The sequence below is a fragment of the Oryctolagus cuniculus genome, chromosome 19, assembly GCF_964237555.1.
Source record: "Oryctolagus cuniculus chromosome 19, mOryCun1.1, whole genome shotgun sequence".
Classification (NCBI taxonomy): domain Eukaryota; kingdom Metazoa; phylum Chordata; class Mammalia; order Lagomorpha; family Leporidae; genus Oryctolagus; species Oryctolagus cuniculus.
Genome location: NC_091450.1, coordinates 30,662,405 through 30,688,880, shown reverse-complemented (window position 1 = coordinate 30,688,880; position 26,476 = coordinate 30,662,405). Strand labels below are relative to the sequence as shown.

At 62.3% G+C, this 26,476-nt stretch overlaps 3 protein-coding genes across 11 annotated transcripts in view; 1 reads left to right on the top strand and 2 right to left on the bottom strand.

Annotated features, from left to right (window-relative positions):
- The window catches only part of SEC14L5 (SEC14 like lipid binding 5), a 38,472-nt gene extending 32,930 nt beyond the window's left edge, over nt 1–5,542 (top strand). For 2 of the 4 annotated variants that reach the window (XM_051836304.2, XM_051836302.2), the window contains exon 14: nt 77–1,537. In XM_051836304.2, the coding sequence (XP_051692264.2) occupies nt 77–604 (528 nt within the window). In that variant the 3' untranslated portion in view covers nt 605–1,537. Of the gene's footprint in view, nt 1–76; nt 1,782–3,976 lie in introns of those variants that run through there. The other 2 variants (XM_051836303.2, XM_051836305.2) reach the window with 2 other exon arrangements.
- A 4,118-nt stretch (nt 5,543–9,660) lies between these two features.
- Nucleotides 9,661–15,245, bottom strand: NAGPA (N-acetylglucosamine-1-phosphodiester alpha-N-acetylglucosaminidase). Its single transcript, XM_070063979.1, has 10 exons — nt 15,040–15,245; nt 14,481–14,936; nt 13,409–13,548; nt 12,815–12,923; nt 12,420–12,548; nt 11,806–12,011; nt 11,675–11,722; nt 11,064–11,165; nt 10,915–10,978; nt 9,661–10,404 (listed from the first exon to the last, which is right to left on the bottom strand). Exons 1-10 carry the CDS (start codon nt 15,123–15,125, stop codon nt 10,194–10,196), a joined length of 1,551 nt encoding a protein of 516 aa, XP_069920080.1. The 5' UTR covers nt 15,126–15,245; the 3' UTR covers nt 9,661–10,193.
- Nucleotides 15,246–16,703: 1,458 nt separating this feature from the next.
- C19H16orf89 (chromosome 19 C16orf89 homolog) lies at nt 16,704–25,264 on the bottom strand. Of its 6 annotated transcripts, none has more exons than XM_070063981.1 (8): nt 24,986–25,261; nt 23,635–23,823; nt 22,757–22,907; nt 22,151–22,244; nt 19,751–19,886; nt 19,057–19,161; nt 18,017–18,103; nt 16,704–17,003 (listed from the first exon to the last, which is right to left on the bottom strand). In XM_070063981.1, the coding sequence occupies exons 1-8, from the start codon at nt 25,194–25,196 to the stop codon at nt 16,870–16,872; spliced, it is 1,107 nt and encodes a 368-aa protein (XP_069920082.1). In that variant the 5' UTR covers nt 25,197–25,261; the 3' UTR covers nt 16,704–16,869. The 6 variants fall into 6 exon arrangements, with proteins under 6 accessions (XP_069920082.1, XP_069920081.1, XP_008250565.3 ...); XM_070063980.1 differs by having other exon boundaries at nt 22,151–22,268; nt 24,986–25,260; XM_008252343.4 differs by having other exon boundaries at nt 22,151–22,268; nt 23,635–23,784; nt 24,986–25,258.
- Between the last annotated feature and the right edge of the window lie 1,212 nt (nt 25,265–26,476).

Below are 26,476 nucleotides of genomic sequence, written 5' to 3'. Positions count from 1 at the left end.
TCCGTGGGCAGCTACAGCCCTGCTGCGCCGTCTGGCCACTCCCAGCTCCTCCTTTCAGCTCGGTCTCCCTTGGCAGGTGGCGGTGGAGATTCCAGAAGGGGAGTCGGTCATCACCTGGGACTTCGACGTCCTGCGAGGTGACTTGGTGTTCAGCTTGTACCACACCAAGCAGATGCCCACACCAGGCCCCTGGGAGCCTGGGACCAGGGCCGGCGGGCCATTGATCAACAGGAGCTGGGTCCTGGGCACAGATTACAGCCGTGTGCAGGCTTCCCTCCTCTGCCGGGAAGGGGAGAGCATCCAGGTGGGATTCCCTGAGGCACTGATTCACACATCCCCTCGTACTGTGCGGGCCTGCGTGCCGGGCCCCTGGGACACAGCAGAGAAGCTGGACATGATTCTGGCTTCAAGGCCTCTGCAGAACAAATCCCCATCCCAGGTGGCTTCCAACAGCAGGGTCTGTCTCTCAGCTCAGGGGCCCCAAACCTGCAGTGAAGGGGTCGGCGCGGCCCCGCTCCCTTGGAAAGCTCCGAGGAAGAACCCATTCCTCTCCTGTCTCCTCGTTAGCACCTCCTGGAGATCCCTAGGGCTCCGTGGCTGGTAGTCAAAGGGCTCTAGCTCCGCCCTGTCCTCACACGGCTGCCTCTGTGCCCCTCTGTGGGTGTCCCTTCCCTCCCTCTGATATGGGCACTGTCCTGTATTGGGAGACCACCCCGAAGCCTTAGCTGCAAAGACTGTGTGCAAATGAGGTCACCCTGAAGTTCCAGGTGGACGGCACCCTGAGGGACACTTGCACCAGGAGTTTTGCAGTCAGTTCTCTGCAGGTGGGGTTCTGTCCAACAGTGGGGGCGTGGCAGGAAGTTTAAGTGGGAGGGGAGGTGCTGAGGTCCTGAGGTCTGTGGACAGAGGAGCGGCCCCGAGTCTCCTGGCACACTTGTCAGTTGCCAGGCCCACTCCAGGCGAGCTGGCTTCAAAGCTGTGAGCATGGAGCTAGGAGCCAGCTCCCTCCTCATCTAGTGATTTCCGCTACACACACTGGCCTCAGAGCTGAGCCAACAGAGCAGCTGTAGGGCTGGGAACAGAACTGGGGTATGGAACTGTGATAGGAACAGCCCTGCCCCTGCTGGCTCCCTTATTCTCCACGAGGCCAGTGCTGCAGGTGGAAATCACCCCCTGGCCCCAGAGCCCTGGCAGCCCTACAGATGTTCCTGAAGGTTCCACGGGAGGCCACCCAAGGCTGTCTTGCATGCCACGTAGCAGCCCTGCTCCCCATGGGACACCTTAGTCCCTCCTCAGGGTTGCTCTTGTAAGAGCCAACACTTCCTTGCCCTCCCGCCCCTCCATGCCCTCCCTGACACCCTGCGAGTCCCGCCATCCTCCTGTGTCCTATTTGCAGGCCCCATATGGCAGAACCAAAGCCCCACAGGATCCAGGTGTTAGGAGGCCATGGTCCCAGGGACATGGAGGTAGTAGCACTGATGGCTTTGGGGCCCTAGAGGATGGTTTGCTGGGAGTTGTAGAAGGGCCAGACCTGGTGACAGGAAGCCCACAGAGGCTCAGCCTGACCCCAGGAGGTCTCAGTACACAGGTGCTATGTTCCAGGGCTCTCACGTGACGCGGTGGCCGGGGGTCTACCTGCTCCAGTGGCAAGTGCACAACGCCCCCTGTGGCACAGCCTGCAGCCTCCCGGGAGTGGATGCTGCCCTGACCGCCCTGCACAGCCCCGGCCCCAGGTGCAAGCTCCTCTACTACTACGAGGTGCTCGCATCCGAGGACTTCAGGTAGGGAGGCCCAGGGCTCCCCTCAGGGAGTGGCCCCCACCACCTCTGGGCCTCGCTGCCTCCTGGCGTGGGTGCTGGGAACGGTGACCACTGGAGAACCACATGGGCTCCCGGGCTGTGGCCCTGCCTGCTGTGCTGGCTTCTCTGGGGGTGGGGTCCGACATGGACACTGCTAGAACCTTCCAGAGATTCAGATGAGCCCTCGGAGAGAAAGTGGGTGGCCCCCATGTCTCCACCCCCAACTGCAGCAGCAGCCCAACACCTGGCCTGATGGGGGAGATGGGAGTCCCTGATTTGGATCCACAGGGAATATTCTAGAATAGCCATTGCTGTCAAAGAGAGCAAAGTGTGGTGGGTGACATGCAAGGCTTACCTGCTGCTGTGTGACCTCGGGCAAGTCATTCACCTCTGAGCCTGGAATGTCCCGTCTGTTAAACAGGAGCCACTGGAGCCCCTGCCTTGTAGCGTTGTGGTGAGGGTGCATTGGTTGGGGGCTGCCCACTGCCACCTGGGTATACAGTAGGAGCTCAATAACAGACCTGAAGCAGGGGCTCTGGAGGCAGAGTTTCATCTTTTAGAGATGAATGGGATTTTGCGCCTTGCTTTGCGACAAGTCCCTGTTTTCATATGAAAACAGTGCTTATGTTCCTTTTTTTTTTTTTAAGTTTGCTTTTATTTGAAAGAGTTACAGAAAGAGAGGGACAGAGGTCTTCCATTTGCTGGTTCACTCCCCAGATGGCTGCAACAGCTGGGGCTGGGCCAAGGGCAAAGCCGGTAGCCAGGAGCTTCATCTTGGTCTCCCACGTGGGTGGCAGTGGCCCAAGCACTTGAGCCACCTTCCAGTGCTTTTCTCGGGCCATCAGTAGGGAGCTGGATTGGAAGTGGAGCAGCTGGGACACCAGCCAGTGCCAATATGGGATGCCAGTGTCACAGGCAGTGGTTTTACCAGCTGTGCCACAGTGCTGGTCCCAGTGCTCGAGTTCTTCACTGTGGGATTGAATTGAGGTTCCGGAGGGGCCGGATCTGGATCCCGAGTCCCAGGTGGAGCTCCAAGGACTGTGGGGCACGTGTGGCCTGGTGTGGACAGTGCTGGGCCTTGCAGCTTGCCGCGCCTAGGAGCCACCCTGCCGGAAGGATGATTTGGCCCTGGTCCTCCATGTGGGGTAATGGCTCAGTGCCTGGGGGCCTCTGAGGAATGGACAGGGGCACCTAAGGGCTGTTGTGCTGGGAGGGCAGCTTTGAGGCAGGACAGGCAGAGGCCAGAGGGGCGGGCTGGGTGCTGGGAGCCAACCTGTCTGGCCTGCTCAGCGGGGAGACTTGTCCTGCAGTGGCCTCCTGAGAAAACCAGTTCAAGGACGATTTCTTGGTCACTGTCAGTGGGCAGGCACTGGGCCAAGCAGCAGGGCATGTGATATACTGTGTGTGATCATGAACAATGATGGGCACAATGAGGGTCCAGCCTGGGACCAAGGCCCCACAGCCCAGAGGTGCTGGAGGCCTGGCACAGAGCACAGGGGCTGGCCTCGTGTGTGGGGCTGGGGGTCTCTAGGAAGTGACTGGGCTGTGTGCACCATTCACCCAGGGATCTTGCTAACCCGCACTCTGTGACTCCGCAGCCCTGGGGGCCGTGCCTGGGATTCTGGGCTCTAACGAGGCCCGCGCGCTGTGCTGTCCAGCAGAGGTAGCTGCTGGCCACCTGTAGCCATGTGCAGCGATGAGGAGAATGAGCACACAAGGACAGCGCTGTTGATCATGCACACCAGCCACACGTGGGCGTCCACAGCCTCCGTGGCCAGGGCTGACAGAGCTCGCATGAGTCTGGCACAAAGTTCTGGGGCTGGCGCTGCTCTGAGGTTTGCAGCAGGAATCACCCAGGCAGTGGGGGCTGGGAGGGGTGCTTGGCACCTGCAGAGGCAGGGTCGGAGGAGCTGGGAGGAGGCCTGTTTGCCTGCTGAGAGTGGGGGAGTGAGGATGAGACTGGGACTTCTGGGCCATGCTAGGGAAGGGAGGCCTGAGTGGGTGGTGCCAAGCCGGGCTCTGGGTGGGGAACTGGGAGTGAGGAGAAGGGGGTGCGCATTGCCACTGGCTACGGGGACCCAGCCCTGGGCTTCGCAGCACCAACAGCTTTCCCCCTGCCTGTGGGCCCTGGGCTGGGTCACCCCGGAATCTCATGTGTGTCACACCCTCCTGCCCAGGGGCTCCATTTCCAGCCTGGAATCCTGCACCAGCGGCTTCTCCCAGCTCAGTGCCGCCACCTGCTCCTCCTCCTCCGGCCAGTCCCACAGCAGCTCCCTGGTCTCCAGATAGCTGGGGGCTGTGGCTCACCTCTCCAGTACGGAAGTCTCCGGGATGAGAAGCCAGCCTGCCGCCAGGGCTGGAGCCCTGGGCCAAGACACTGCCCACCATGGGGGTGCGGCGTGGGCGGCAAGGACCCTGCTCCCGGCCCCTGTGCAATGCGAGCTTCCCACAGGGAAAGGCCAAGATGTGTCGATTGGCCACCTTTAGGGCTCCCCAGGTCTGGGCTCAGGCCTGGCTGTATTTCCCCAGGTCAGCTTCCTTCTCAGAGGACTTGCTGGCTGCCAATGGGAACCTCTTTCTCCCAGCGGTTCCAATCTAGCTCCCAGGATAGCCTCTTGGCAGGAACACCCCCCCCCCCCCACTCACCAATCTGTCGCCAAGGGGGAAAGAAGACAGAGCAAGACCAGCGGGTGAGGAGATGCCGAGTTGGGAGGCCTGGGTGCGGAGATGCCGAGTTGGGAGGCCTGGGTGCGGGTCCAGCCTTGTTCTCTCTTGCACCTGGTGAGAGAGGCGGGGCCAGCTGCCCCAAGCCTGTCACTAGGGCTCCCAGTCTCCAAGGCCGAGATCTGAGGGAGGCTCTGATGGGCCCTGCACAGCCACACGCCCACTCCCTGACCGTCTGGACCCAGGAGCCGGCGTGCGATCAGCGTTCCCTCCATGGCTGGGGGAGCTGGGCAGCAGCACCCGCAGACACCCATGATGGCATCCGCTCTGGTTCTCCTCCTGCATGGAGGTCCCTGGAACCCCCCCGTGTGGCGTCATCAGTAGCCGTTTTGCTGTGGGAGTCTCGGAGTGAAAAACGACCCCTGCAAGGGGCTGCCTCACACTTGGCTTCACATACCCAGCCCCCGGCTTGGGCTTCTTTCCCCATCTACCTGTTGATCTGGCCAGGACGACCCAGAACAACGTGACTGGTGGTGGTTAGGAGCCTGTGTTTCACAGTGAGACCAGCGTTCAAGCCCCATCCTTCTGTCCACTAACAGTGGAGCCTCGAGCGTGTAACTCAACCCGTGCCTCAGTTTCCTCATCTATGAAATGGGGACAGCAGTGCCTACCTCACTGGGGTGAGTGCCCAGCGTACACAAAGAGTGCTCAATAAATGTGGGTGGTGGTTCCAGTCACGTAGTGTGGCTCACCCAGGAAACCGCCTTCCCCTGGGATGCAGGGTTCCGAGTACCCAGAGCACAGTGGCAGCGGGTACTAAGCCGGGTGCTTGCATTTCCTGCGTGAATCCGCTCATGTGAAAGAGCGTCTTTCTGGGCAGAATTTGCCCCAGCCGGAGCCTGAAACAAGGGGCGTGTGCGGTTGTTTATTTTCTTCCTGGCCTGCCTTCTCTGCAACGCCCTGCCTCCCTGGGAGATGGACTGTTCTAGGAGACCTTAACTCTCCAACACAGCCTGTGCGGTCACCTGTCTGCCTGACCCATGCCCCAGCCAGAGGCATTAAACCTTTCAGACCTCGTCCATTTCTGTCGTCAGTGTCCCAAGCCCTGGAGGTCTCCCTGGGCCCGGTCAGAAACTTCCTAAGCCGGAAGAGCATTCTCCAGGGGGCGGCATCACCCCCTCAGGGGCTGCATGTTCCACGCACAGGGTGCAGGTGGTGGGGCCGGCTTCCCACAGCCCCCACGGCCGGAGGTTTATTCTCTCACACCCTGGAGGCCAGAAGTCCGGAATCAGCATGCGCAGGGCCCGGCTCCGTCTGCGGGATCCTTCCCGGCAGCTCCAGGCGCCCCTTGGCTGGTAGCCACGTCGCTGCCGTCTCAGGTTCCATTTCCACAAGCTTCCCCCGCTGGGAGTCTCCTCTGACCAGACCCACTCACCCTAAACCCAGCGTGCTGGCATCCTGAGCTCGTATTTCCTAAGAAGGCTGTGTTCTGGGGTTCTGGAATCTTGGGAGTGGCCTCCTGGAGTCTACCTGCCAGGTGTCCAGGTGGCAGTGAGCGCCCTACAGGCTATTTTCCTACTTCTGGGAACCTGGTGCCCTGAAGCTCCATGTCCAAGGACAGCCAAGTCCTGACGCCACAGGGTGTGAGGGACCAGGGCCAGGGCACTGCGGCCCCCCGGGAGCTCTCGGCACACGGAGCAGGGTGCTGGCTGCCGTACAGGTCTGGGGCCTCTGAGACCCCCGCAGTTGGAACCAGAGGCCAGCAGGTATGGCTCCTGTATGTGGTGGCACTGGGGCGACCATCCACCCAGCTTCTGGGTCTTCCACCCAGCCCTGCCTTCCACATCTGATCCCACGGGGGAGACGGCCCCCTCCCACCCCCACACCATGTATTCACTTGTGCACCGTGGCTTTCTCGTGGCTTTCTCCTGAGGTGGGGCCGAGAAGGAACAGCCCTGGGGAGGAAGACAGTTCCTGAGCGGGCAAGGGCAGGGCCAGGCCTGCACTGGGGTCCCTGTTGACGTCTGTCTGGGCCGCGGTGCCTCCCTGGAGGCCTCCTGAGGCCTGCGCCAGAGTGGGCAAACACGCCCAGGGCTCCCTTGTGGCCCATTTCCTCCTCCTGGGTGCAGACGACCAGGTGGCAGTGACGCTGGCAGCCGCAGACGCCTTTGAGCAGGGCCTGGAAGGCAGGAGCCGGGCGTGGCTCCCAGGGAGGCCATTTCCCCTGCTGTCCCTTCAGTGCCCACCCGTCGACCCCAATGCCAGAACCCCACACAGAGCCCAGCAGCTGGCCGTGTCACCTCAGTGACTGCCCCATGCATAGAGTGCTTGGGTCTCGAGGCCAGGCTGCGGGTACTTCCAGTCCACAGTCTGCCTATGCTGGGGTCCAGATCACGACCAGGTCAGGGAGGGACCCTAGCACTGCCACGACCATGCATATCCCTGACGGGCTCACCTGCACTTGGCTCTTGTGTATTTGTATCATTAGTGTCCTCACCACAACCAAAATTAAGTGCTGGAATCGCCACCCCCAAACCCCCGACAGACTGCTTCAAGCTAACGCTGGGACTTGATGCAGCTGAATCCAGGGGCCTGACCCACATCCTCACTTCAGTTCCTCCCATGCTGACTCTCCAATCTCCATGCTGGAGGAGAGCTGATGCGCCCCCTCGTCCTGGTGGTCCACGCCATGGAAGTCCACAGTCCAGCAGTCCTTTCCTTCCTCCGCTTCCTGCAGTTTGCAGAGTGGGCTGTGACGGCGGCTCCCGGTCTGAGGCCCGCCCCCAGCCCATTCTCTGGAACCTGGTGGGAAGGCAGCCTGCCAGGCCACCTGGATGGAGAACAGGAGAGAGGGAGCACACGAGGGCAGCACGACTGGGCTCTCAGCCACTCACGATCACCGAGGGCTTCAAGAGGTAGGGGCTGCCACTGCTTCCTCCCTGACACTGGCCTCTGGCTGCCGGGGTGCCCTGGGCCTTGTGCAGGGCAGGCTGGAAGAACCAGGGCACTACTCTGCAGGTGCAGCCCACGAACCCCATGGTGGTCGAGTGCTGGCTGACCGACACCCTCTAGCGGGACAAGCGGGGTGCACGGTGGGTCCTGCACTCTTGTCCCCAGCAGCACTGAGCCCCTGCTGTCTACAGGCTGGATGTGTTCGATCCCAGACTGGGATCTAACTGCTCTTAGAACAGGGAAGCTGACTCTCGGGGACCCGACGTGTCTCGGGGGGCTGGCCTGGTGAGCTGCTTGATGGGACACAAAGCACAGGATATAAGGTCACACCCGTTCCCAGCTGCGGCCTTGCAGCTCGGAACTTGGCCTTTTCCCGGGACCTTCTCCACCGGCCAGCATCTTGGCGGAGGAGACACCGAGTGGAGCCGAGCTGCTGCTGTCCCAGAGCAGCTGGCCTGGCTGGCCCAGTAGCTGGTGGCAAGGCAGATCCCAGCCCAGAGTGGCAGAATCACCCAGCTGCCCCCAGAGTCACAAGCAGTAAATATTGTTTTTCACGAGACCGACGTGGTTTTAAGCTGCTAGGTTTTGCAGCGGTTGGTTAGGTAAGGATGGATAACTACTACGGCTGTGCCACGTTTGGGGCAGAAGATGGAAGTAAAGGATAAATGTAGGCGTGGGCTTTTGGCCCTAGTGGTTAAGATGCCCAAGGTCAAAGCTGGTGCTGTGGCATAGCAGATTAAGCCTCAGCCTGCGATGTCCGCATCCCACATAGGCGCCAGTTCAAGTCCCGGCTGCTCCATTTCCGATCCAGCTCCCTGCTAATGCACCTGGGAAAGCAGCAGCAGATGTCCCAAGTGCTTGGGCCCTGCACCCGCATGGGAGACCGGGGAGAATCTCTGGGCTCCTGACTTCAGCCTGCCCAGCCTCGGCCATTGCAGCCACTTGGGGAATGAACCAGCAGTTGGAAGATACCTCTCTCTCTCCCTCCTCTGTAACTCTGCCTTTCAAATAAATTAAAAAATATATATTAAAAAAAAAAAAAAGACGCCCAAGGTCTGTATGAGAGTGCGTGGGCTGGACTCCAGCCTCCCGCTGATGCGGACCCTGCAAGGAAGGCGGTGGCGACTGCTCAAGTACTTAGGGCCCTGCCGCTCAGGACGGGACCTGGATGGAGTTCCCACTCCTGGCTTCGGCCCTGGCTCCTCTGGGCTTGGGGATAAAGCCACAGGTGGAAGTTCTCTGTTCTGACACTCAAATAAATGAATAATAAGTAAAAATAATGCTTCAGAAAGAAAGATTCTGATCACTTTGCACAGTTTTTTTTGTAAAATGCATTTCATAATTTTTAAAGACCCTTTGTAGGCAAATTTCAACAAACTATTTTGTTTTACAAAAAAATAAATTTGGCAGGTGCTTGGCCCTAGTGGTCAGGACACTGCCTGCATCCCATATCAGAGTGCCCGGGTTTGGGTGCTGGCTCCACTCCCGATCCCAGCTCCCTGCTGAGGTGGTGAGCATGGCTCAAGTATTCAGGTCCCCGCGACCCGGGTAGGAGACCTACACGGGGCTGCCAGCTCCGGCCCCAGCCTGGCTCGGCTTTGGCTGAGGAGTGAGCTGGTGGGTGGGAGATCTGTGTCTTTCCTTTTCTCCTTCTGCCTTTCAAAAGTGAAACAACAAGCCCCTCATCTTCCAGTTTCACTTTCTGCTAACTTTTGCAGACTCTGGCAGAGGGCGGGCCCCTCCCCCAGGCTCCCTCCCACCAAGCTCTGAGCACAGAGTGAGCCGCAGCCACTTCCTGGTCCTTTGACGACCACAAGTGACAAATCCTGCAGTCACCAGGCTGGTGCGTCCCACAGGCAGGTGGGGCTGGGGTGCAGGCGGCCAGGCCGGAGGCGACTGCTGCTCCTGGGCTCCACCAAGCCCTGGCCTGGGTGACACTACAGCCAGGAGCTCTCTCTAAACAGAAGCCAGAGATCTGGAGCTCCTGTTAAGCCCTGGGATTTCAAACGTGTGTGAACAACTAAACTCCAAGAGCACGCAGCCTGGAGGCAGCAGGCGCCACGTGGGAACGAGCCCCGTACCCCTGCACACCGAGCCTGTGGCGCGCTGGACTCTACAAAGGACACCTAGGGGCTGGGCCGGCAGGCTGCGGGTTTCTCACCTGCAAACAGGTTAAACATGGACCCCCTGCTCCATCCTGGGAGAGCCCGAACTGGTGAGGGAGGACACAGACGCCACCTGCGGCTCCGCTTCTTATGCCCATTTATTCAAGTGATAGAAAACATCTCTCGGCAGTAGGACAGCAAAATAGAAGATCTGTAAACACGGTCGCTTCGTCCCCTGACCCTGTCCCTTCTCCCCAGACGCTTCCTGGGACGGGAAGCAGGAACTGGCTGCAGCGATCAGCTGGGGAGGGAGGCTCCTGGGACGCGCAGCCTGGACCCTTTCCACGTCCAGGGGCCGGCTGGGATCCAGCCTTCTGTCACGATTCCCTCACGGTTTCCGTCTCTCGGCGGCACGGCAGACGCCTGGCGGCAAACACAGGCAGGCAAGGAAGCAGGCGGGGGCTCCCTCTGGGGCGCGGCATCGCCAGGGCTGCAAGTGGCCCAGCAGGTGGGCGGCGAGGGGCCGGGGCCAGGCAGGGGCTGAGGCGCAGGTGCTGCTGGGGCCAAGGCCACCCAGATGGCGCAGGGCAGTGGCCCTGGAGCCGCCCCTGAAGACGCTGGGCTGCGTGGGCGCGAGCCCTGTGGACAGGCCATCAGCGAGGCTTGGCCAGGCTCAGTCCTTGAAGGGGCCGTGGGCATCCCCGGGCGGCTCCTTCTCGGCAGCCAGGAGCTCCCCGTTCATCTCCTGCAGCGGGTGGTACACGTAGTCCCCGTCCAGATGCCGGTTCCTCTCTGCCCTTGAGCCCAGCAGGAAGGACACGTTGGCCGCGGCGCTGACCAGCAGCAGGAAGACCAGGGCCAGGGTCAGGGCCAGCCAGGTGGTCCTGCGCAAGGGAGAAGCTTGACTTTGGTGGGGGCGGGGGTGGCACAGGGGGGCTTTCCTCGCTTCACCTGGAACAGGGGCAGTCACAGGTGCATGGCGGGGGGGTGCTGGGCCACGCAGTGGCCCTTCCTGGAGCAACAGGGGCCATCGCTGCGTGGGACCCCCCTCTGATATCTCGAGAAGCCACTAAAAGGTTTTTATGTGAATGTCACTGATTTTCGATGTTGCTGATGCATTTAAAATCTCTGGGAACCGTGCGGCCTTGGCTTGCACCCTGCCCGCAGGGACTGCCGCCCGCAGAGGCTGGGCTCCTCTTCCCTAAGGGAGGAGCCAGCAGGGGACGAGGCCCAGGTATCCCCCTCTAGGGATTTCCTGGGACTACCAGCTGGCCCCAGGAATCGGCTGGGACTGTCCCATGCTGACACCACAACAAAATCTCCAGGTCAGCTGCCACTTCCCAGCCTTGCTTAGTCCTCAGGGGAGGGGACCCAGCTCGCACAGCGGCACCTACCCGGTGAAAAAGGAGAGTTCTCCTGCCCGCAGGGTGGCCTCGGCCGGCCACAGACACTGCTTCCCTGTAAGACAGCAGCACAGGCTGCAGAGGCTGGGGAGAAGTCCGCCCGCCCCAGCCCTGCCCCCGGCCTTAGGCGGGACCAATACCTGGGGAGACGCTGCAGTTGCCAGTCTGGGGGTCGCAGGGACACTGGCGCTCACACCGGCAAGGCCTCTGGCAGCCGGGCCCGTACCAGCCAAGGGGACACTCTGTGGAGAGGACACAAGTGGCCCAGGTGCACACAGAGCCTGGCTGGGGAGAAGCCCCCTGCCCCCTGTCCCCCCAAGGTCCACTCCTGGACGTGACCTTGACAGGAAACACTGCCTTTGCAGAGGTAACTAAAGGTCTCAAGACGCCAGCACCGGGATTTAGGGCGGGGCCCAGGGCCAGATGACCTGGGTCCCTACAAGAACAGAGAGGGAGACGGGCCCACACAGGGACACGGTGGGGGGGAGGGGAGGACGCAGCCCCAAGCCAGGAGCACCAGAGCAGCAGGGAAGGGGTTTCCCCGGGACCTTTTGGAGGGACCCTGGCCCCGCCGACACCTTCATTTCTGATTGTGGCCACCCAAAAGGTGAGGACAAGTTCCTGTGGTCTCAGTGCCTGCCGTGTGGACACCTGACACAGGAGGTGAGAGGGACCACAGCGGTGTCCACGGCAGCAGGCAGGCCGAGGGCAGCGGCCGAGAAGGGAGCTGAGGACGGCCTGTGGCCCTCACCTTCACTGCAGTTGGACCCTGTCCAGCCAGCGTCGCAGTGGCAGCCAGCTGCAGGACAAGAGCAAGGAGGCCGGGTGAGGGCCCAGGCAGGGCTGGGAGGTCGGGAGCCCCGCCCCCAGGCCCCTACTCACTCTCGGTGCAGAGCCCATGCTGGCTACAGTTGGAGGGGCCGCAGTCCAGCTGGCTGCAGGCGGGGCCCCGCCAGAAGAGGCCTGTGCACTGGCAGCGCCCGTCCACACAGGTCCCGTGGCCGCTGCAGTCCGGCGGCTGGCAGCGGGGCTCGTGCACACACACCACAGTCGACACGTGGCGGGGGCAGCGCCACATGCTGTCCTGGCTGTAGGGGGTGTGGTGCATGAGAGGCCACTGACTGGCCACGCCCACTTCCCACTGGAGTCCCAGGAGCTGCCTCTCCCCAGCCTCTCGCTCTCATCATGGCTCTCACCCCCGGAGCTTTGCACACACGGTGCCCACTGCCTGGAGTCCCTCCCACCCTCCATGCCCACGTCTGCATTCCTCAGATCCCACTTCTTGGCCCATGATTCTCGGGGTGCGGGGGAGTCCTTCCTGACCCACTGGCCCTCATTCACAGGCACACTCACAACAAAGACTGCAGCTCTTTCTACCACTCTTGAATGCCCAGGGCTGGACACACAGCGGGTGGTCCACACAGGAAGAATGGGACAGCGGGGGTGGGGGGAACAGAGCCGGACAGGGCCCTCACTGAGGGGGACACTGTGTTTACCAGTGATCTGACGGGTAACTGGCCAAGGCCCCGTCGAGCACAAACGTGGCAGAGCCGCCTCCATCCAGGTTGATGGCGTTGACCACGTCCTGTTTCAACAGGAACTCCGCCACGTCCCACAGGGTGACTCTGCAAGACAGCGGCACAGCTCAGCGTGGGCAGCCTTGCTTCAGCTCATGACTCTCAGTGGTGGGTGGTGCTACATTTCTAAATGCCCCCCCCAAAGATATCCCATCCTCCGCCCCGAAAGCCAAGAGCAGGCGTGATCACAGCTACGTGTGGCTCAGCCAGGGCTGCAGAGCTGGCGATGGCCGGGCTGGGAACAGATCCGAGGTCCGTCCTCGCTAAATGCCACAAGGGCTCGGCCAGGCCTGGGCCCCGGGGCCAGCACTCACCCGCGCTGTTCCGTCTGGCCGTCCGCGTGGAACAGCACCAGCTGCCCCTGCCGGTCGTGGCCCAGGGCTGTCCTGGCGGACATCACGTTCACAAATTTGCTGAAGGAACCTAAAGAGACGCAAGCTGGCTGAGCCCGGGTCTCCTGGGCTCCACCCCCGACTTCCAGCCCCCGGCCAGGCCACACGCACGCGACAGCCTCCTCGCTGGTCCCCTGCCTCCCCTCTGGAGACCAGGTGGCGCCAGCCTGCAAGTGGAAGCTGTCACACACACCACCTCCTGGTCGCCCCCACCCCGGATTCCTCTTTTCTCTTGCCATGGCCTGCTGCTTTCTGGCCTCAGCCCACCTCCTCAGTGAGGCCTTCCCTGACTACCCGGTTTAAAACAGCCTGAGCCTGTATCCCGATTCTGAGGCTTCCAGCCCAAGCACACTCTGCAGCCCTCCTGCGTCCGCAGCTCCTGTCCCCATCTGTCCCCTCCCTCAACACTGTCTCAGCCATCACGGATTCCCAGGAGCCACACAGTGCTGGGCACCAGGCAGCTTCCCGGTGACACACCCTGGAGCTGTCCTCCCCCACCCCGGCCCCGCCCTGCACCTGTCTCCTGGGTCCCATCGCACTCGGCGGCCTGGCTCTCGTTGATGTAGATGCTTCCGTTGCGGATCAGCCACACGACCCCGGACAGTAGCTGTACAAACGGATTCTCCGAGTCCTGCACCTCCTCCTCAGTCAGGTACCTGCCCCCGGGGAAAGCGAGCGGCTCACTCTCCAGCAGGGGCAGCCGGAGGTAGAGGGGCTCTTCCCTCCCCGCCCCCAGCCTGGTTTCTACATTGCTCCTCCAGCCCCCAGAACCTGCAGGGGCCTGGGCCTGGGTGCACCTGCTGTGCGCTGCTACCCTGCAGCCTCGCTGTTGGCAGAGCCAGGCCCCAGGACGGACACCAGGGGAACTACACCCACCTGACACCTGTCAAGGCCTCCTACCTGGCCTCCTTCTATTATTATTATTATTATTATTATTATTTGACAGGCAGAGTGGACAGTGAGAGAGAGAGACAAAGAGAAAGGTCTTCCTTTGCCGTTGGTTCACCCTCCAAAGGCCACCGCTGCCGGCCGGTGCACCACCCTGATCTGAAGGCAGGAGCCAGGTGCTTCTCCTGGTCTCCCGCCTCCTCCTTCTACTGCAGCCCCTCCCAGCCAGAATGCCCTCCCCATCCAGGGTCAGAAGAACCTTATAAATAATAAGAGAATTTAAACGATGGTCTTGCCCTCCAGGGGCACCCGGCTCCTTCGCACCCCAGGCCTGCAGGCACCCCTGAACCTAGGCACTCGCTGTTCCCACAAAACTTAGTGCTCTTCCTGCAGCTCTGACCTTGGCCGATGAAACTTCCAGTCACCTCTGGGGCCGGTCGGGTCACCCTCCCTGGAAGCAGCGCCCTGGGGGCGGTGAGCTCACCGTGCCCGCTGCTTTGCTGCAGGCACACAGCCCAACGACATCGTTTACCCAGCTTGTTTGTCGTTCTAGCGAGGCGGAGGGCCTGCCACCAAGCGGGCAGTGACCCTGCGAGGCAAGCATTCCTGACAGGCGGCTGGGACCTGGAGGCGCGGCCCCGGCCCTACCCTCGGGCCCTCTGCCCTGCACAGCCGGCGGCCGGGGCGCCCGCCTCCTCACCCGGTGACCAGGGTCCCGTCGCGGCGGATCCCGAACTGCGCGTTCTGCAGACCCCGGGAGCTGCTCACCCGCCGCCCGTCGCTCACCGCGTTCCCCAGGCACTCGCCGGTGCTCATGCGGAAGAAGCCGCCGTTCTGCGCCGCGCGGCAGCCGGCCGCCCGCGCCGTCTGCTCCACGGTGGCGCGGCGCCTCGCTGAGCAGCCGCCGGGCCCGCCGGGCTCCAGCACCGAGAAGGTGCGCAGGGGCGCGGGCACCCGCGTCAGGTGGCCGGAGACCGCGCGCCCCGCGAAGTGCGACACGAAGCTGCGCACGGCCGGGCCTTCGGCGGCGGGGGTCGCGGCTGGCGGGGGCCAGCTCTCGTGATCGCCGCGGCCGGAGCGCTCCCGCGCGCAGTCCCGGGGGGAGCGCGTGCGCGCGCGCGGGTAGGGCAGCAGCAGGTCGTCGTCGCGGGAGGGCCTGCGGGCAGCGGGCGGCCGTGAGCTCGGGGCGCCGGGCCGGTGTCGGGGGACGGGCGGGGGGACCCCGCCGCGTGCGCGACACCTCCCGGCCCTGCACTCACCCCGAGCCGAGGCCGTCGGACGCACCGCCTGGCAGCCCGGGCAGCACGAGCAGGAGGAGAAGCCAGCGACCCGTGGAGGCCGCCATGTTGGGCCCGGGCCGCGGGTCACGTGGCCTCGCCCCACGTGACTCGGGCGGTGGCGGAGCGCTGAGTTCCCTGTGGCCTCGGTTCTTGGTGCTGGAGGCGCGGGGCCGAGAAAGTGAGAGGACTTTTTTCTCTGCCGTAACTTGAAACTTTAGGAAGTCGCGAGAGCGGCAGGACCGGGCTGGCTCACGTGGGCCCTGAGTCACACACACGTCCTCGCGCGCTGCCCTCGCCCCGGGACTTGCGGGACCGGACGGGTTTTGTCCCGCAGTGTCCCGCGCCGCCGGGAGCGCGGCTCCCCGGGCCTGGGCACGTCTCGGCCCCTCTGCGTCTCTCGGGACCGTGACTCCGTGGTCTGTGGGACCCAGCCCCGCGCGGGTGCAGGATCTCAGGTGGCCTCGAGGGGAGCCAGCGTTTGGCGCGTCCTTCCGGAATGTCCTTGAGGCCTGGCCTCCCGCGGCAGTGTCCGGGATCAGCTGGCTTCAGGGGCCATCGCATTATATCTAGATAGTGTGGATGTCATATCATCCGGTGTGCAGTTATAAATACTGCGTTGCTGAATCGCACCAGCTGCATGGCCCAAATTAACACATACTGTTGAGCTTCCTGCCCAGGGTCTGGTTTGTGGCTGGGCTGCTACCCTGGGTCTGAGTGTCGGCTGCCTGCACGCAGCCTGTTTGTCCCCAGCGTAGCAGACCACACCGGAAGGTGTCCTTGCAAAGGCTGAGTTCCAGCTGGGGTGGGACACAGGGAGGGGCTGTAAGCTCTAGAGGAGACGCTGCCCCTCCCTGGCTTCAAGACAAGCCCGCAGGCCACACAGCATCCGGCCTGCAGACAGTTCTCACCGCGGGCGCTGTGACGCACATCCCAGTTTTGCTGACGCTGAGTTGCAAGGAGGTCACTGAGCTTGCTCAAGGACACGGGGCTGGGACGAGGGTGCAGGCGGCTGCAGCACAGGACCCCACCCCCAACCCCTTTGCCATGCTGCCCGTTGCAGAAGGACCCGTCACGGCACGCTGTGCCGAGACTGCCGGTGCTGCGTCACCGTGGGCTCCGTGTCAGATTCCCGATGTCACTGTTAATGGTACTGGGGGGGAGATCCGGTCCAGTCACAGCAAGAGAGAGGTGGCCTGGTGGGAGGCCTCCGGGTCCCTGGGGTGTGCCCTCGAGCCTGGGCGGGGCACAGCTCCGGTATCAGGTGTTCTGCCGTCGTCCCAGGAGCTGACCGGGATAGTTTAATCACCGTTGTAACGGTGTCACCAGGTGGGACTTTAAGAGATGACGAGGTCTGCTATGACTGGGGGAGTGGGTTTGTCCTGGGGGCGGGGAGTTTAAGCCCCCCTTGCCCTCCCTCTGCCTCCTGGTGCCCACCCCTGCCACGCTGTGGCACGGCACCCTCTGGGACTTCCTGTCCCTGGGACTGTGAGCAGTTACATAGACAGACGCCTGTTGTCCTCGAACCTCCCAGGCTGTGGCCCCAGAGCATGGATGCAGGCGCGGAATCCCGGGGCCTGGAGACTCCAGACAGGGCCCTGGAGGTCATCCAAGGGTGTGCTTAGGGCGCAGAAACGAGACTGGACTCGTGCTGTCGGTGTATTTACCTGCTCGGCCTGGGGCCCCCCAGCCACGCCCTCCCTGGCCCTGCTCACTCAGCTTCCCGGCAACCTCAGGTGGGGGTCTGGGCTGCTGCTCATCTCTGTCCCAACAGGCAGTGACCCAGGCCCCCGGGGCCCCAGGAGAGGCTGCTCATCTGTGGACAGTGGGCTCAGGTGCTGCTCGGGGTGGCGGGGCTCCGTCTTCCCCGGGGTCTTCAGCCAGGATGTAGAGAAAGCCCCCCAGGGCAGCCACGGCAGTGGTTGTCTGGTGGGCGAGGCAGCCATCTGCAGAGAAAAGCACCCCTTCGGGTGAGTGCGGGCGATGGAGACCTTGTACCGCTCAGCACGTCACCCCTCGGCCTGCTAGGCCCGGGGAGCACACGCGCTGCACCAGCCAGGTTCTTGGGGTGTCGCTGCCCGTGGCTCCTGCTTCCTCCGGGAGAGGTCTCACCGGCTCCCAGATGCCTCACACGCCCGGCTGCCGTGTCCTGTGCCAGGGGAGGGCCTTGCGGTGCCATCTGTGCCCCAACGTCCCCTTCCCCCTCCCGCCCCCACCCCGGGGCCACATCCCGTGCAGCTCCTCCCCCGGCCAGGCCTGCTGCCCGGGCTCTGCTGCTTCATCAAGCTCACACACTGAATCCTGTCTCCCCCCCACACGAGCCCCTCTGAGATGGGCAGGCTGAGGCTCGGGCAGTGCAGCCAAGCTCCCCGCCCTGGTGGTGCCTCAGTGCGTTTCCTGATGGCCACCCCATAGGCCCCTCCATCCCGTCTGGTCAGCTAGCCAGGGCAGAAGTTTGGCCAGGAGGAAGCACAGGCAGAGTGAGGGAGACGTCAGCGAGTTTCTCCCCTCTTCGCTCGGTCTCCTCCGTGTCCAGCCTGCGCAGGGCCTGCCGCCACCCCCTCCCACCGTGTTCCCCCCCCCCCAGCTTCCGCGCGGGTTAGTCTCCCCCTCTCTGCGGCTGTCAGCTCTCCCTGCACGTTGCAGGCAAGTTCCCTGTGTTCAATTCCTGCCGTTGAAGTTCCCGTGCAAGTCCTGCCTCCCTGGGGAGATGCGACCCAGGATTACCTCTGAGACTGCCCCGCCTTGCAGTGAAACGTCTGGGTTTCCTGACCCAGAGAGTTATCTCTGGACCCCGGATCAGCTCCTGAGAGGTGAGGATCAGAGGCGCCCACCCGCCCAAACACCAAGGCCCCCCAGGGACGCCAGCGGCCTTCGCTCCATGGACAGCCGCTGTGTCCAGGAGAGAGGGAGTGGACACGGCCCCAGGGCTGGGTCCTGGCTCCAGTCTTTGCCTTACCTGTGAATTCCTTTTCCTGCCTCTTCACTCTTCGCAGGAGGCGCCGTGGGGATTGGGGTGCTCTGGGCGCAGCCTCACCTGTAGCAGCTGGGAGACAGCGCCAGGTCGAGAGGGACTTGGAGACGTCCTCCCTGAACCTGGCCCCGCGCCCCTCTCCCCTCCCACAACTCCCGTCTTCCGCTGAACGTGGAGCTGTTCCCGAGGTCTCCCGCTCCCCTCCGCGGCTCTCTCCCCACAGCCTGGCTTCGTCATCGGCTGAGGGATCCTCAGGTGGTGGCCCCAGCCTCCGGCGGCGTCAGAACCTCCTGGGCTGCCGTCCACAGCCCCCCACCCCGACCTGCCCCGCTCCCTAGGTCTGGGGGCCCGAGATGCTCCCTCCCGGACACTCGGCTGTGAAAGGAGGTGCTCTTGCTGCAAGGCTTCTGCGGCTCTGAGACCAAGTTCCTCCCCTGACTCCAGGACTCCGGGCACTGGCCATGCCATGTCCTGCTCTCATGGCTCAGGGTCACTGTTGCGCTCATTTGTTTCCAGACGGGGACTCGGGGCTCAGAGAGCTGAAGTGATGTCCCCCATGTGGCTGGAAGGAGCGTGACCTCTGCTCCTTGTCAGAGGTCTTCCTCCAGGAGGACTTCCCTGACCACTCTGCCTTCAGAACCTGCCCAGTGCCCTCTCAGTCCACTGCCTCCTGCACAGCCCCCATCACCTCTCGGAATGCCCTCACTTCCTGCTTTGTTCAACTGGTTTCTGCCTCTTTTCCCTAGGCCCTGGCTCCCCTGAGTCTTGCCAGTGCAGGGTGCATTAGTGGGCACCCAGGAAACACTGAAAGAATGGGTCTAACTCAGGTGCAGGCAAGGCACCTGCAGACATGTGGCTCCGAACCCACTTCCAAGTTGCGCGTGTGTGTGTGTGCGCGCATGCACACGCGTGCTACAGATCTCCTTCTGTGCCCCTACCACCAGTACACCCTTCCCCAGCCCCCAGCCCCCAGTTCCCAGCCCCCAGCCCCCAGCCGAGGGGTGGGGGTGGGGCAGCTGCCTCACCTGGCTTCCCGAAGCACCCTTCCTGCGGCCTCTGCCAGCTGACAATGGCCTCCAGCCACCGGCGCTTGTAGAAGTCGGAGAAGCCGGCCAGCCCACAGAACATGACTGCAAGGGAACACAGCGGACCCTCTGCAGCCCTGTCCCCCGGGCCCACCCCCGCCCCTCCTCCCGCAGGGCCTCAGCAACACCAGGAGGCAGGCAGCCAAGGCTGTGCCTTAGCGACCCAGGCCCCCTCCGCCTGTGGCCTGCGTCCCCCAGAGGGGGTCCCTCGTGGTGCTCAGAAGTCAAGGTCAGTGGAGGATTTGGATATCCAGGCCAGGAGTGGCCACCTGGGGGCTCTGCGTCTCTAAGGCTTTGAGGGTCTTTTTGCCAGTCTGCTAGCCAGTCAGTCTGTTCAGGGCTCCGTCCCTCAGTCAGCCATAAGCAATCACACAGCGCCAGGCAAAATACAGGATGTCCAGCTACTTCTGGGTTTCTGATAGACAGCAAATGGCAGTTTGTAGTATAAGTATATCCCATGTAGTATTTGGGATATACTTATCCTACCAGCTGGTTTGCAGCTTATGTAAAGTTCAAATTTAACGGTGCATCCTGTGTTCTTGTTTGCTTAATCTGGCAGCCTCCCTGTGTGCATGTGTGTGTCCCCCTCGCGGAAGCCCTGCTGCTTTGTCCAGAGGCCAGGACGCAGGCTCACTGTTTTCCAGGAAGAGGTCCTGGGTCGGGAAGGTGTATCCGATGGCCTCAATCCTCCGGTTCACGTCCATCATGTTGGCGCAGAGGACGCTTAGGTACTGCTGGCTGTGGTGGAATGGCCCGTCCGTGCAGCCCATCTGGGGCGACAAACCCCGAACGCTCATGCCGGGGCAGGGCAGTGCTGGCGGTTCTCGCCTCCTTCGCCTCCCTGCCCCACCGGCCTGCTCAAGGCTCGGTCAGAAGGGTCAGAGAGGGCTGGCACTCGGGAGCTGCGTGACCTTGGCCTGCTAGGAGCCATTGTGAGCCTCAGGGTCTTTCTCCAGGTAGGGCAAGGCCAGGGGGTGGGGCTGCACTGCAGGGGCTCCCTGTGGGTGGACGATGCAGTGGCCAGGCGCCCAGGACCACGGTGGGCGGCCCCTCAGCCAGGCGCCCTCACTGCACTCACTCTGGACTAAGCAAAGTGTGGGCCGTGGCCCAGGCTGCTCCCTGCCCCGCGCTGGGAGAGAACAGGATCTAGAAAACTTCCGTAGCGATGGTCAGAGTAACTTGCCTCTGTGGACGCTAACAGTGTCCTCACTAACTTATCCCCTCATTTGCTTGTTATATTGTTTATACAAATACTGGTCACAGCTTGTAGAGAGATAATAATAAAAACCCCGTCCCACAAAAACAGCCAGGTCTTGCGTGCCGGTGTTGTGGTGCAGCAGGTTAAGCTGCCAGCTACAGCGCCAGCATCCCCAGTGGGTGCTGGTTCGAGTCCCAGCTGCTCCACTTCCCATCTAGCTCCTTGCTAATATGCCTGGGAAAGCAGTGGAAGATGGCTCAACTGCTTGGGCCCCTGTACCCACATGGGAGACCTGGAAGAAGCTCCTGGCTTTGGATGGGTCCATCTCCCATCTCCAGCCATTGCAGCCATTTGGGGAATGAGCCAGCAGATGGAAAACCTCTCTCTCTCTCTCTCCCTCTCTCGCTCCCTCCTCCCCTGTAACTCTGCCTTTCAAATATATAAAATAAATCTGAAAACAAAACAAAAAAGCAAGCAAAACAAACCAGTGAGTTCTTTCTCAGATACAAATTTCCAGGCACCAAATAACCTTTTATGAGAAGCGGTTATGAGCCCCACCTTATATAGAATATATATTCTATATAAGAATATTTGTTTATTTTATTTTACTTTTGACAGGCAGAGTGGACAGTGAGAGAGAGAGACAGAGAGAAAGGTCTTCCTTCCATTGGTTCACCCCCCAAATGGCCACCACAGCCGGCGCTGCGCCGATCCAAAGCCAGGAGCCAGGTGCTTCTCCTGGTCTCCCATGCGGGTGCAGGGCCCAAGCACTTGGGCCATCCTCTACTGCCTTCCTGGGCCACAGCAGAGAGCTGGACTGGAAGAGGAGTAACCGGGACAGAATCCAGCACCCTGACCGGGACAGAACCTGGGGTACTAGTGCTGCAGGTGGAGGACTAGCCAGGGGAGCCGCGGCGCCAGCCTCTATATAAGAATATAGAATTTAGCCGGCGCTGAGGCTCACTAGGCTAATCCTCCACCTGCGGTGCCAGCACACCGGGTTCTAGTCCCAGTCAGGGCGCCGGATTCTGTCCCGGTTGCCCCTCTTCCAGGCCAGCTCTCTGCTGTGGCCAGGGAGTGCAGTGGAGGATGGCCCAAGTGCTTGGGCCCTGCACCCCGTGGGAGACCAGGATAAGTACCTGGCTCCTGCCATCGGATCAGCGCGGTGCGCTGGCCGCAGTGTGCCGGCCGTGGCGGCCATTGGAGGGTGAACCAACGGCAAAGGAAGACCTTTCTCTCTGTCTCTCTCTCACTGTCCACTCTGCCTGTCAAAAAAAAAAAAAAAAGAATATAGAATATATATTCTTATATTCTAAAACATTATAATTGTTCCTATTATCGTCCTGGAGGAGCGGTGGGCCCAGGGTGGGGGCCCCTCCCTGCCAGGTTTTCCTCCCGGTGCTGGAGGTGGGGGTTCCCGGTGTGCAACAGGGCAGTGCACTTCTGCAGAAGGGAGCAGCCAGACCCAGGCGGCCAGCACTCTGACGCCCAAGGCCGGGAGCGGGCGGTGGTGGCTTAAGTTTCTGTGTAACTGGGGTGAAACCTCTGCCGGCCGGCACATCCGTGGTTAGGACGGGCCCCTGAGCAGGACATCCTGGCGGTCTGAACTCTGTGAGCTGGAGGGTGCAGCTAAGACGCGGCCACTGTGAACGAATAGACTCAGCTCTCCCACACGGGGCCCCCTCCGCCAGACCTGACCCAGCACGCCTCACCTCCTGCCCCACGGCCACCAGGGAGCACTGTGCAAGCAGGACTCAGGAGACCCTCCCTACCTGCCTTTAAACAAACAAGTGACCAGAGAGCCTCCGGCCCCTCCCCCATGGCTGACTTGCTCACCATCCTGGCCCAGAGGAAGAAGAGCATCTGGTGGGACAGGCAGTAGCCCGAGCAGCCCGGCCTCGTCATGAGGGTCCTGCATGAGTCCGAGAGCCTGCAGGGCGGGGCGCCGTCCATCCTGGGGGAAGAGGCCACGGGCTCTGAGAGGGGCCCCAGCCCCGCCCCGGCAAGGCTCCCAGCTGGGCACAGGGGATGCTGAGGCAAACACAGGTGTCCCGTGTGTTGACTTGCTAAAGCTGGCACCCCAGCACAGGGAGGCAGGCTGGGGCTGTCCTGGGCTGGGGGAGACCCCAAAGGCCCCCAAATGCCCTGACCACCAGGTCCTGGTCCCTCCCGCTGCCGCATGGTAGGAGGATAAGACGCTGGGTTCAGCCTGCCATCCCGGAGCCACGGCCTCGGGAGACAGAACCCTAAAGCAGACAGGCATGATCTGCGGCTCCAGGAGGACCCAGAGCGCCGCCCCTGAGGTGGGCTCAGCTGGAGGTATGCTGGGGCAATAGGAGACGCGGAGGCTGCAAAGCTCTGTTCAGGACTGGGGCAGCAGGGTGGCGGGGGGGGGGACTGGACAGTGAGGGCGACTGAGGAGTGGGGAAGCCGGGGGCCCACCCGGTGCCCAGCAGCTGCACCAGGCACCGGTCGCTGCTGCCCTCCGAGAACAAGTCCTGGGGCTCCCACGTGCTGTACACCAGGGAGGTGTTGGTGCGGGTCCAGGTGTGTGGCAGCTTCCAAAACCCGGGCTGGATGGCCGGCCGGAACTCTGGCAGGGAGGAGAGGGGTGTGTGTGCCCGGCCCCTGCCTGCCAGCCCCCTTCCCCAACTCCCCCGCCCCACACAGACCTCGCTCGCCCCAGCCAGTGGCCACGCTGTTGGGATGGGCTCGGGCTTTGACTGGATCTGCCTTCTTAGGTCAGGCTGGGGATGCAGCTCTGACAAAACGGAGCCAGCCCGGGGACATCTGCAGGTGTCGGGGACCTGGCCTGGGTGCAGCTGGGCTGCTGCTGGAGTGTGGACTGGCCACCATCTACCCGCCCACCCACCCACCCACCCCAGCCTCTTGTGTGAGCCTGGGAGCCAGTGCCATACCAGCCGTGGGGCTGGGCACCCCCATGTCCCCTGCCCCTCCATCAGGCTCACGGGGCGGGGACTTTGAGGAGTCACTCAAGGCCCGTGGGAAGAGGCAGGGCACAGAAGAGATGCCGGCACAACACTAATGCTTGCCAGGCAAAGTCTGCTTGCCTTCCAGAAATCCCACCCTCAGCGACAGCCCTGCCCCTCTCCTCCTGTCGGGGAGGTAGGTGTCTGGCCTGGGTGTGAGCTGAGCAGAGGGGAGACATGCTGCCCGCCTCCAGCCGGCTCTGTGTGTATGGGGAGGGCAGTCTGTGACTTGCTCCAGGTGGTGGCAACAGCTCTGGGTCCACCTGACCACAGGCTTGCGGGGTCTGCATGGGGCTACCCAGCCCACCCGGCCACATGCTGGCCCTTTACCTCGTAGGTACTGGGGGTCACTCAGCTGGAGGTAGCAAAGGGATCTGGGGAGCAGGGCCTCCAGCTTCTCCACCAGCTTCCCCGCGCGCAGGCTCAGCGGCTGCAGTGGGGGGTCCTGGGCCCACTCCTCCTGGACGCCTTTGAGCTGCACTGGGAGAGAGCAGAGCGGCTCACTCCCCAGGGGACACACTGCGGGCAGGGGAGACTGAGCTGACCGGAAGTGATGGGTTTGCGAGTGCAGCGAGGGGGGTCAGCCGCATTCCTGGCAGTCCTCACGGCCTCCACGCCTGACTCTCACACCTTCTTATGGGGGAGCAGAGTCAGTCACCTTCCTGCTGTCTCTCTCGCTCCTCTGTGCAATGGGGAAAGCAGTGGTCCTTACTGCTCAGAGGTGGAGTGGTAAGGGTTAAGTGAGGAAAGTGGGCATTTAACGAAGTTTAATCATTAGCATTAATTAAGGAACCTCCTGTCCACGAGGGGAAACGAGGGAAGGATTCCGACGGCAGGGTGGACTGCTGTGCATGGTTGAGCGGGATGCACTCTGTTGTGGCTTTGCGGAGGGCGGCCCTGGGTGATGGTGATCGCTGCTGATGCCTGCGGGACCCAGGGAAGGACACCCCGAGGCTGCCTCTTGAGCCCTTCCAGTCCTGGCCTAAAGGGGAGGGGTGGGACCCTGGGGCTCTCCAACAGCGGGCAGGTCACGGGGAGGCCCCATGCTGGAGGAGGGACTGTCCCCCAGGTCCCGCCTCCTGCTCAGGAGCCCTGGGTGGACAGAAACCCACAGCGGAGAGGCAGAGAGGAGACTTCTGGGAGGGGGCTGGGGTCAGCCGGATCCCGGGCTGACTCCCAGCCCAAGGCCTTTGCCAAATCGGTCAGGTGGAGTGTGGGGAGAGCTCAGGCCACACCCACACGGTGCTTGCCTTGGCCTCTCGCCACCTCCCTGCTCACAGATCTTATGTCTCCCAAAGCCAAACAAACACTCGGCTGTTTTCTCAGGACCTCCAGGAGGCTTTGGACAGAAGCAAGAGAAGCGGGAGTAGGACCCAGATCATGTGGGCCCCCTCCCTGGAGGGGGTGGCCCCTGGCCTGAGCCCCATTACTAGGGCCTCCCCGAGAGGCTGTCAGGTACGTCAATTCCTCCCCAGAAAGAAGTTCCCCAAGCTTTCCCATGCCACCTTCCTGTCTCTCAGACTGCAGTACAGCCTGTGGGTCCCAGACATACAGCAAGGGTGAGCCCTCCACAGGGAGGCAGGCCACTCCCGTGTCGGGAGGTGGCCGGCTCCCGGGGCTGAGGGCAGCGCAGGTGGCAGAGCTGAGAACGGCTTCCCCAGGGGCCCCAGGCCTCACCCACCTGCCAGCACCCGGAACCCCACCACGCCATCCAGGTTGATCTCCGGCAGTCGCTTCTCCAGGAAGACGGTGGCTCTCTCCAGTGCAGACAGGATCAGGCCGGCGACGGCGGCTTTGCCTGCTGCGGTGCCTGGCGGGGGCAGTGCAGAGGGCCACAGCGGCTGCAGGGCTGACAGCAAGAGCAGCAGCAGCAGCAGCCCCCGCCTGGCCATGGCTGGCCGCTCACATCCTGTAGCACCCTGCAGGGCTGGCCGGCCAGGTGGCACCTACACACCCTCCTCCAGCCTCCTCCCCCGCCCCGCCCCCGCAGGCAGGGCTGTCCCAGCAGCTGGGGGTAGGGATGGCCTGGTAGACCGCTCCTGGCAAAAAGTGAAGTGATTTCTTTTGCTCATTTGTGTTTATGACACGTGTCTGTGGGTTACAAGCCCCGGACCTGATCCACGCGATGCTGTCACTCACACGGCTGCTTCAGGCTCAGCCAGACAGCGCTGCCGGAAAATCCCCGTGCACGTCTGTGCTGGAATGAGAAGGCCATGCCAAGGTGGCCACTGGCAAGCCAGTGTCAGTTACTCAGGAATGGCTTTTTTTATTTTTTTGACAGGCAGAGTGGACAGTGAGAGACAGAGAGAAAGGTCTTCCTTTGCCCTTGGTTCACCCTCCAATGGCCGCCGCAGCTGGTGCGCTGCAGCTGGTGTGCTGTGGCTGGCGCATGGCGCTGATCTGAAGGCAGGAGCCAGGTGCTTCTCCTGGTCTCCCATGGGGTGCAGGGCCCAAGTACCTGGGCCATCCTCCACTGCACTCCCGGGCCACAGCAGAGGGCTGGCCTGGAAGAGGGGCAACTGGGACAGAATCCAGCACCCCGACCGGGACTAGAACCGGGTGTGCCGGTGCCACAGGTAGAGGATTAGCCTATTGAGCCACGGCGCCGGCCTTCAGGAATGGCTTTGAAACCCACCTGGCAACGGAGCCTGCCTGGCAACAGGCTGTGATTGGTTGGGGCATAGACCGCCCCTTGACCAGATTGGCTGGTCTTGGCTATACAAGATGTTGTTCCAACTGTAATAAACGAGTCTGCGGGCTGCTCGCCTCAGGCCTGCTTTCACCTGACTCCCTCCCGGGGCCTGTGTGGTGACTCCGCGCCTCTTGCCCCCACCACGCTCCTCCTCTCAGAAACGAATCCACTGCACGCAACACACGTCCTCCATTGAACACAGCCAGGCTCTTGGGCTGTTTTTTCTTTGCTGATTTTTCTTCTTCCCTTTTACCCCCTTTTGCGTGTGTGTGTGTGTGTGTGTGTGTTGTTGGATTACTTTTCATTTCTGAGTTCTAAAACTTTTCCATTTTTTTTTAAAAAAAGATTTATTTTATTTATTTGAAAGTCAGGGATACAGAGAGACAGACAGAGATCTTCCATCCACTGGTTCACTCACCAAACACAATGGCCCAGCCAGGGCTTGACCAATCTGAAGTCAGGAGCCAAGAGCTTCCTCTG

Bases quoted from the DNA above. Each gene is read 5' to 3' on its own strand.
- NAGPA (XM_070063979.1), bottom strand. From the start codon at position 15,125: ATGGCGGCCTCCACGGGTCGCTGGCTTCTCCTCCTGCTCGTGCTGCCC. The intron at 12,924-13,408 runs GTGCAGGGCGGG...GCGTCTCTTTAG, and splicing joins CGATGGGACCCAGGAGACAG to GTTCCTTCAGCAAATTTGTG. The intron at 10,405-10,914 runs GTAGGTGCCGCT...TCCCTTGCGCAG, and splicing joins GAACTCTCCTTTTTCACCGG to GACCACCTGGCTGGCCCTGA.
- C19H16orf89 (XM_070063980.1), bottom strand. From the start codon at position 25,196: ATGGCCAGGCGGGGGCTGCTGCTGCTGCTGCTCTTGCTGTCAGCCCTG. The intron at 22,269-22,756 runs GTGGGCCCCCGG...CTCTTCCCCCAG, and splicing joins GTGCAGCTGCTGGGCACCGG to GATGGACGGCGCCCCGCCCT. The intron at 19,887-22,150 runs GTGAGCAAGTCA...TTGTCGCCCCAG, and splicing joins TCTTCCTCTGGGCCAGGATG to ATGGGCTGCACGGACGGGCC.